At 37.0% G+C, this 10,394-nt stretch overlaps 1 protein-coding gene across 1 annotated transcript; it reads left to right on the top strand.

Annotated features, from left to right (window-relative positions):
* The first annotated feature begins 7,009 nt into the window (after positions 1-7,009).
* Positions 7,010-9,239, top strand: LOC148208199 (uncharacterized). Its single transcript, XM_088120144.1, has one exon. It carries the CDS (start codon positions 7,010-7,012, stop codon positions 8,003-8,005), a length of 996 nt encoding a protein of 331 aa, XP_087976270.1. The 3' UTR covers positions 8,006-9,239.
* The last annotated feature ends 1,155 nt before the right edge of the window (positions 9,240-10,394 follow it).

Below are 10,394 nucleotides of genomic sequence, written 5' to 3'. Positions count from 1 at the left end.
TATAAGACCGGACTGCGAAATAGCCCATCTTTAGATGTAACGCCGTTGACTAACAGATTGCCATTTCATAGGATGACCAAACAACTCATTCTCAATTCTGAGTGAGTTATGAACTCCTGCCCGTAAGGGCTCGTCTTTTGATCTGTATGGGTGAGAGTGACCCAAGTTGCCGACTCAATATTCCTACCATTTTGGAGACGAGACCGAGTGGGGAGCTGGGAACATAACTTCACAAGATGGAATTCACTCCTCTTAGACTTTAGGGGAGTAGATGAGTGTTCTCTTAAATGCTGACTCTAGAACTTGAACAAGGGTCACACCCTCTCATTGGTCTGAGAGGGACTTCCGGTTATTGGTCGGACCATAACCGGGTTGTTCATTAGAGGAGAGTGGTATTTAAAGAGTAAGATGTAACTCAGGGGTAAAACGGTAATTTGACCCAACTTGAGGTACGAGCACTCGTGAAGGATTGACTTATCATTAATGGTCGTATATCCATGGACACGAAAACATTCTGCAGTGAGAAGAGTACAACTGCGGGTCTTTAGTGGAATGACCCGTAGTTAACGAATGTTGATTAACTCGGTCAATGAGTTTGATCTATTAATTTCGTATCGTTGGAACTTCTGATCTGTAGGTCCATTAGGTCCCCTTGCTAGCTCATAACGGGTAAAACAAGGATCAAGTTTTTGGAAGAATTTGAACTGTTCAAATTACTTAAGGGATTATATGTATATTGATACATTATAATATATAGTTAATTCTAAATTAAAACTATATATTATTGAGAGAAATTATTTGAATGAGATTCAAATAAAGTTAATATGAATAAGATTCATATTAAAACTATAGGTTAAAAATAATGTGCATAAGATGTACATTAGAACTATAGGTTATACGAGAGAAAATGCTATAGAATATGATTCTATTTTTATGATAAATAATTAAGTGTTAATTATATATATATATATAATTGATTAATTAATAGTTAATTAGATTAATAATTAATTAATATTAATTAATAAGATTAATTAATTATATATATATTTATTTAATTTATTATTTATATTAATTTGATTAATATTTATTAATTTAATTAATATTAAATTAAATAAATCACTCCCCTACTTAATTGCAGAGGAGTGGGGGGTTAGGGTTGACGTGGTTTAACTCCCCACGTCACTTCTCTGTTTTGTTGAAACACAAGAAGAACAGAGAATGCCCCTTTCATTTTCCAGCTCTCAATCAATACTGACTCTCTCTGAATTTCTCCCTATTCTTCCAAACAAGTTGTTCCCACAAGCACGATCCTGGTACCCAGAGGATAGTAAGGAAGATTTGGTGGTGGTGTTCGGGGGGGTGGGGGGAATCGTTGAAGAAACATTCTTCAAAGGTAAAAACTTTCCCTGTATTTTCTTCTTAACCATTTTGATTTTGTTTCCCAAATATCATGAACAAAGGTCTGCTTCCGCTCCGGGATTCACATCCCTTCAAGAAATACTTCTAGGGCGACCTTTCCGCAACTCATGGGAGATAGATTTTAAATGCTGAGAGGTTTGGTTGCCGCTATGCCCGTTCAGTGATCAGTTATCATTAATACATTGGGATCATTGGGTTTCAAACCCTTTCCACCTGTCTGGGGGAGGTCATTAGTACGAGAATTCTTTGTACTGCCAGTTGGACCTTCGGAAAAGTTGAAGTAGCCTTCTGTCCCCTCATTTTTTTTATAAAAATCAAACCTATCATAAATTGACTGTTCGTCTTTTAAAACAGATTTGAGTTGTGCGATGTCCAGTAAGTTTGAGAGGCTTCCAAAATTATCAAGAACGGAACAAGACGAATGAAAGGGTCTGCCGGAAACTCGACCATTTGCAACTCTAATAGAGAAAGACCCGAGCTTGGCATCCTTAATCTCCACTGAAGCAGGCAAAAATCCACAAACATTAGGTTCAACTTTTATAAGGGCATCTGAAGCGTCGAGCATGTTTAAAGTGCTGGAAGATATACTCAATAATCCTCCAAAGTAACTTCCAATGGCTTCAAAGCATTCCCGATTCCAATAATACAACGACAGGTCTTTTATAGTGATCCAACCTCCGTAACCATGAACAAAATCCTTTCTGTTATGAAGCTTTGGATTCCATTTTTCTAGCATCAAATGATAATCCCAATCTTTCTCCACTTACCTGAAAACTCTAAAGAGTTCAAAATTCTATCATCCTCAAAACGCAAAATACCTTTATCAACCATGAAGGTGTTGGGTATTTTGTCCTAAAACTCATAGTTTGTAGATAGTGAACATTAATGTGAGGTTATTCAGACAAGTGTTGTTAAATGAAAGTGAATTTGTTTTTTAATAAATCCAATAAACTACGAACCCTTGGCTATTATAATGATTACTTGGACTTTATATGGAGACATAAACTGGATCAAGTTCAAGTAAATAGCCTAAACAGTCTATAGTACATGGATCAAGTTGGGTACTTTTTCCTGGAAACACTATTGAATACAGCCCGCTTTATGATTGTTACAAATGTTGTAAGGTGTCATAAACGAAGTGATCCTGATTCGTTCATGTAGAAACATGTGAGCGGGGTGTTCTACACAATGAGATTGTGTAAGACTGACCCTGAAATAATCACTGTTACGTATTAGCACCGTTTACGGATAACACTGATTAATTTCGTTTATCGATGACCTAGATAACTTGATCTAAATCCTGAGCCATCTATGAACTCCTATTTATTCAGGATTCTCCCTTGATCTGCATAGGTGAGAGTAAGCTCATCAGCGCTGTTCAATATGTCTCCCATTTCAGGGATAAGACTAGGTAGATAGCTGGGGACATAGAATTAGCAAGACGGAATTCACTCCTACCCGATTTAGGGATAGTAGAGAGGTTGTTTCCTTAAGCGCTGATCCCGGGTCTTGAACAAGGGGCCCCATCCTCTCACTGGCCCTAGAGGAATTGGATTTAGTGATTTGATCCTAAATCAATTGTTCATTAGAGGGATAGTGGTACTTAAGGAGAAAAGATGTAACTCGGGGGTAAAACGGTTTTTTTGACCTAGTTGAAGGTTACGAACGGCCTGTGAAGGATCAACTTACCGATGACGGTTATATCGAATGGACGCAAATATATCTACAGTGAGGGGAGTGCATCTACAGGCTATAGTGGACAGTCCTGTTAGTTAACGAATGTTGATTAACTAAGCTAAAGAGTTTGACCGGTTAGTCTCGAATCGTTGGAGCCCATGATTTGTAGGTCCAACGGGTCTCCATGCTAGCTCATAAAGGATAAAATTGATGAACTAGGTGAAACAAGAATTTGAAGTGTTCAAATTCGGTTTTTAAGGGAATATTGTATTTTATATGGAGAGTATGACTTATTTAAATTAGTTTTAAATAAGTTTAAAGCATGAAAAAGAGTTGTAATTTGATTAATGTGATTAATCAAGCTTAGGTGTCAAAGACCAATTAATATGAGATATTAATTTGGCTTGGTTTTTATTTTAATAGAAAATTTATATTTTAATTTTTGTTTTTATGAAAATTAGTTTTATAAACGTTTTATATAAAAAATCAAGTAAAGTTGGATTTTTCCACTAACTAGTGGTTTTTGAAGTGTTTCTTCAAGGCAATGACACCTATCTTTTACATGCTAGTGGGGTTTGAAGTGGAAGGCATGCAAGGCTTGTCCTTGCATGCATTTGGTCTTTATATAGGTAATGAAGATCACTTGGAGAAGACTAATGCTTCCTTGCATAATTGCAGAATTTTTCCACTCAAATTTCTATTGTCTTCTCCTAGCCATTAGTGTTTTCCCTTTGCTTTCACTCAAATTTGGTCCCACAACCGTGTTCATCAACCTGATGATAGCACGGATTTGCAGTTGGTGTAACCATTGAGTTAGGAGAAAAAGTTATAGTGGAGGTCTTCAAAGGTATAAAGTTAATCACTTCATCTTTACCTTTTTCATTATATTTTCCAGCATGCTTATGTTAGTTAAATTGCTTCATTAAGTGTATTATGATCCTTAGCTTCTGTTGTGCATGTCTAAAGTTCCATCAGAAGGGATTGATAATGTAACGCCCCGCGTTCTCTGGCTAATTTACTTTAAGACTTAATTTGTCCCATTGGATTTTTCCCACTAAGTTGATAATTTAATTTTTGATTTTCTTTTATTTGAATTTCTAATCTTGGGTAAATTATATTTAGGTTTAATCTCGCTGGATTAGGTTAAGTTATGTTTCCGAACTTTTGATTAGATTTTTAATTAAATCTTAAATCCAAGGTTTTTCGATTTAACTCTTGGGTTCGAGAGCTTAAGTTAATTATTTTGTGGGTTGTTGTGAGTTTTAGTTGGGTTACTAAAGTTTAATTTTTGGTAACGTTCGAATTTAATTGTTCGAATTTAAACTCCTTGATAAAGTTTAATTGTTCGATTTAAACTCCTTGATAACGTTCGAATTTAATTGTTTCTTCTGAAGTGAAACGTTAGATCTGAATGTTACCTTTCAAAGTTAAGAAGACCATTTAGTCAAAATCATAAAGTAATATATTCGTTTTTGGAATTCCGTCTCTGTGTGCAATTTTAACGGAAAAATCCTGCTTTGCTTCTATACTTTATTCTTTTCAGAATTGAAGGAATTTGTCATTCAAATTTATTCTCTTTGCTTCATAAAGACTAATTCCATCATATTTAGGGCTGTCTCTTTATTTGTGTGGCACATATCTCTGAATTTCGTAGAAGGCATCCTATCATTGTTTTCTTTGTTCTAGTTGAGATTTCATAATTATCTTGTCTTGGCTGTTTTGTAATGTTCACTATTACAAGAATTGCTTGGACCACAAGTTAGCCTACCCAATATCAACATTTAGTCACTTTCCCAAATAGCCTACCTTTGTGTGTGATAGACACGAGTGTTCCGAGTGAAAATCAGTGAGTTGAGTGTGTGAGGTCCTAAACATATTTAACTACTGTTTGTAACGTCATGAATCCAGATGGGGGAAATGGAGCGGATATTAGTGAAGCTAGGTGGAGAGAAGCACAAACCGGGGCCATTACTCGTTTAAACCAAGTAATTAGTACCTTGGCAGACCGGATGGAGCGAATTGAAGTAGCTTTAGGAAATCATCAAGGAAGGGAAGTTAATGAAGGAGTTGAAAATGAAGAAGAAGATGACAATGTAACCCTTTTAGCCGGGCACAATCCGACGGGAGTAAGAGGTGCAGGCCGGGGGAGAGGAAGGGGAAGAAGAGTGGGAAGAGAAATGTTACCACTAAGAAGGGTTGATAGGGAGTACCAATATGAAAGGGAAGAGAGAGTGATATGAACCAAGGAACTACCGTTGTTATGCCTCATGGACCGATTACAAGATCGAGAGCTAGGAAACTTCAACAAGCTTTGCTACTTCATGTCCAAGCGTTCTTAAACTCGACAAGAGAAATAAAGGAAGATGTGCAAGAAGTTAGAACTATGCACTTCAATTTGGTGCAAGTTATGCATTTTTAAGTGTTTTTATGGCAAGTTAAAGTCCACTTGGTCAAGGTCAAAGTCAACTCCATCAAGACAAGTCAAAGTCAACTCATTCAATTCAAAAACCAAGTCAAACACTCACATCCCTCATTATGGACGGGATTGCAATTATTTTGGTTGGCTTTCCATGTTCTTAACCTTTTCATTTGCTTGTCTTTTCATTTCTCCTAAGTTATGTCTTTTCATTTACAAGTCTTTTCATTTCTTGTAAGTTACAAGTCTTTTCATTTCTTGTAAGTTACAAGTCTTTTCATTTGCTTAAGACTTTTCATATGGCTTGCTAGGATGGCTATATATAGCCTTGATATGTCTTGTTGTAACACAATTTGAAGTTGAATAAAAAGTGAGTTTTCTCATTAGCTTGGTTGAGAGATTTATCTCCCATTTCTTGTGCAATTTCTCGTGTCTTTAGAATTTGCATGTTAGGATCATTCAAGCGGTGTTGATCATACCTCTTGTGGAGTGATTCGAATCACGAGTTTAGAAACAAGTTTTCTCTACTCTTGATATTGATCATCAAGGTAATCCGTTCTAAAACTTTTCCTTGGGTTGATTCCATACTTGCTTTCGGGGTTTTTGGGATTGAGTTCTATGGGTCTTGTTCGTTAGCAAGGTTCTTAGATCCAACTCTCAAGGGTTTCTTACCATTTTGGTATCAGAGCATTAGGCTCTTTGATCGGATATATGTTTCCTTGCATTTATCTCTTTGAATTTTGTGTTCCTTGCTTATGTTTTATTATATCTAAGCATATGCATTCTGTCAAAAAATTACAAAAAAAAAAGTATCAATTTCATTCATCTTTTCGAATTTTCGTCTTCTGCATTATTATAGATCTGGATCTTATCTACAAATCTGTCTTCTTTGAAGTCTTCTGATTCGACTTTCTTAGTGGTGAAATTCGTGCACTTTGCTGATTGATTTATAAAAAAAAAAAACTGAACGTGAAAGCATTTATTGTTAGCATTATTGTGCTTTTGCTGATCCATAACTGAAAAAAAAAAGAAAGAAAGAAGAAAAAAGCATAGAAGACCCCATTTGTCATTACTTCTTTGGGTAGCCTTGCATTGAAATCTCATGCTACTTCCTTGTTGCTTAATTCCCAACCATCTTTATCTTTAACTCTACTTTCGTTTCTTTCTAGCTTCCATTATAATTCTGTCCATTATTTTTTTTTCTTAACTTGTTTCTTTGTTGTTATTTGGGTTACTCCCAAAATCACACTCTTGTTTGAGTTCTTATGTGCTGTCTAAACCACTTGAAATGCACATAGCTTTTAACTTTGCTAGACTCACTTACCGATTTGTTTGAAGTGCATAAGAGTGTACTAAGTTGTGAGGGAGAGATTGTAAGGGAGCGATACATTATTTTGAGTGTTGAGGGTTAAACACGAGTGAACTTCACTAACGAGTGAATTAGTGAGGGAGTGCTTGTGAGGTCCATTTCTTGTCACTTTATTTTGTTTTTACAGCATGGCTAATCTTGGAGATGAAAGCAATATTTCTGATGCCCGGAGGAGAGAGGCGCTAGAAGGAACTGTTGAACGAATGATTCGTAGCATGGAGGCATTGACAGAACGGATAGGAAGGTTGGAGACTCAAAACCAAGCTCAGGAGAGAGTTCCACCACCTCCACCACCACGTGTTATGGATGAGGATGAGTATGAAGGTGATGGATCCGATCATTGGGAGGACGATCAGGCTACAGTTTTAGCGGCTCCAAGAGGGGGTGATAGACACGTTGGTCGTGGCTTAGATCGAGGGAGAGGCCGGGGAAGAGGCTATCATAATTTCCAAAGAGCCCCACGAGCGAATGCTCAAGTTGATCGAAACTTGGGAAACATCAAATTAAAACTTCTGAAGTTCTATGGTAAGACTGATCCGGAAGCGTACATTCAATGGGAGAAAGAAGTGGAGTTCGTGTTTGATTGCCATAATTTCAGTGAAGAAAAGAAGGTACGACTATGTCTTGCTCAATTCAAAGATTATGTAGTAACATGGTGGGACAAATTAATGTCAATTAGGAGACGAAACCTTGAGGCGCCAATCGATTCATGGTATGAGTTCAAGGAGTTGTTGAGGAGGCGATTTGTTCCTAGACATTTCCACAGGAAAACAGCGCAAAAGCTCCAAGTGTTGAGACAAGGTAGTAAGTCTGTGGAGGACTATTACAAGGAGATGGATACGTTGATGAATCGGCTGGATCTTGAAGAGGACATGGAGAATCTCATGGCACGGTTTCTTAATGGCTTAAACAAGGAGATTGCGGATAAGGTTGATCTACAACCTTACTTTAACATCGAAGAGATGTTGCACCTTGCCATCAAAATTGAGAAGCAGCTCCAAAGGCGATCTCAAAGGTATTCTACTAAGCCATTTTCCCATTCATCTTCTACATGGAAAACGGATAGTAAGAGTGCTGATTCTAAACTTAGAAATCGAGAGGCATATGTGATAAGAAAACAATAGCCAATTGGATCTAAGAACCCTTATGGTTATGCAAACCCCTAGATCACAAATGTTAAAACCCCCAAATCGAGATGATGTCAACCCAAGGAAGAAGTTAGAACGGATTTACCTTGATGATCAATATCAAGAGTAGAGAAAACTTGTTTCTAAACTCAAGATTCGAACCACTCCACAAGATAGTCTGATCAAGGCTACTTGAATGATTCTAGCATGCAATTCTAAAACACAAGAAATGCAAAGGAAAAGCTCATGGCTCAATAAGGTTAAATTTCATTATCTCAAAACTCAAATCTCAAATCTCAAATCTGTTTTTTCAAGGGAACAAGCTAGGCTATTTATAGCGTCCAAAACAACCCTTCAAGTAACCTAAAAGAATTGTAAAGGTTGTAACTCCCTACTACATCAATACCATAACCACCACTAACACAAATAAAACTTAAAACACATAAATGAAATGTTTAAAACTGAAAATACAATTAAACATGCTTTAAATCCGAGAATGAAACTCCTCCACCATAAAACCAAGAGTTTGTAACCCTTCAAGAGTGAATGAACTGGAGTTTGAACTACTTTCAAGTACTTTGAAGTCTTGTTCATTTAATGCATCTTGAGTTCAACTTAGACTTCCATTAATGCAACTTGAGTTTGTAGTAAATGAAGTTGGACTCGTTCTTGACTTCATTCAATGCCACTTGAGGTTGCCATAAATGACACTAGAGTGCATTTAATGCAACTCCAATTTGTTGTTAACTTGGACATAGGATTCTCCAACAACTTCCTTTAACTCTTTGAAGACTAAGACACTTTGGTTCATATCAATATGAGAAACCAAAAGAAAAGTTTGAGAAAGGAGAGAGTTCCAAGAAGGGGAAAGAAAAGTTGATGAACCTAATGTGAGAAATCGGGATATTAAATGCTGGAAATATCAAGGAGTAGGACATTACAGTCGAGACTGCCCTAATAGAAGAACTATGATAATTAGAGAAGGAGAGTTTGTAACAGAAGATGAGAAGGAAGATGAGGTAGAAGAGGACGACAATGGTGAGTGTGAGAGTGAGGAGTATAGTGAAGAGGACCCTACACATATGTCCTTAGTCACTAGGAGAGCTCTCAGTACTCAAATTAAGGAGGATGGCCTAGACCAACAAGAGAACTTATTTCACACTAGGTGTCTTGTCCAAACTGTGCCTTGTAGTGTGGTTATTGATAGTGGTAGTTGTACCAACGTTGTAAGTTCTATTCTGGTCAAGAGGCTTAACTTAGAGACAAAACCACATCCTAGACCATATAAACTTCAATGGTTGAGTGATTGTGGGGAGGTAAAGGTGAGTAGACAAGCTCTTGTTTCTTTTGCTATTGGAAAATATGTTGATGATGTTTTGTGTGATGTTGTACCTATGCATGCCGGGGATATATTGTTGGGTAGACCTTGGCAATTTGACCGTCGGGTAATGTATGATGGGTATGCCAATCGCTATTCTTTTACTCATCATGGAAGAAAAACTACTCTTGTACCTTTGTCACCAAAAGATGTGCATGTTGATCAATGCAAACTTGAAAAGAAGAGGCAAGAGGCTGATGCAAAAGCAAAAAGTGAAAAAGAAACAAAAGAAAATGAGTTGAGAGAAAAAAAGAGTTTGAGTGAAAAGCAAGGGAGTAGCAATCAGCCTAGTGGGAAAAATGAGAGAAAAGCCAAAACGGTGAGCTTGTATGCTAGTTCAAGTGAGGTTAGGAATGTTTTAATGGCGAAACGGACTGTTCTTGTACTTTTGTACAAAGGGTCTTGTTTTCTTACTAACGAGCTTAACACCTCCTTGCCTAGTATTTTTGTTTCTCTTTTACAGGAATTTGAGGACTTGTTTCCCGAGGAGATGCCCAAGGAATTGCCACCACTTCGTGGCATCGAGCATAAGATTGACTTCATTCCAGGTGCTACCATACCTAACCGACCAGCTTATAGGACTAATCCTACTGAAGCCAAAGAAATTCAAAGGCAAGTGGATGAATTGTTAGCTCATGGGTATGTATGCGAAAGCCTTAGTCCTTGTAGTGTGCCTGTTATTTTAGTGCCTAAAAAAGATGGAACTTGGAGAATGTGTGTAGACTGTAGGGCCATTAATAAGATCACTGTTAAATATCGTCATCCTATTCCTAGGTTAGATGATATGTTAGATGAATTGCATGACTGTAGTCTCTTTACTAAGATTGATTTGAAATCTGGGTATCATCAAATTCGTATGAATGTTGGAGATGAATGGAAAACTGCATTTAAGACCAAATATGGATTGTATGAGTGGCTTGTTATGCCTTTTGGTTTAACTAATGCTCCTAGTACTTTCATGAGGTTGATGAACCATGTATTGCGTGAATATTTGGGAAAATTTGTGGT

Source organism: Momordica charantia (genome assembly GCF_013281855.1).
Source record: "Momordica charantia cultivar OHB3-1 chromosome 11 unlocalized genomic scaffold, Mcharantia_2.0 BLBB01000011.1, whole genome shotgun sequence".
Classification (NCBI taxonomy): domain Eukaryota; kingdom Viridiplantae; phylum Streptophyta; class Magnoliopsida; order Cucurbitales; family Cucurbitaceae; genus Momordica; species Momordica charantia.
Note: the sequence above shows the minus strand (reverse complement) of the source record. Positions and strands in the feature narration are given on the sequence as shown.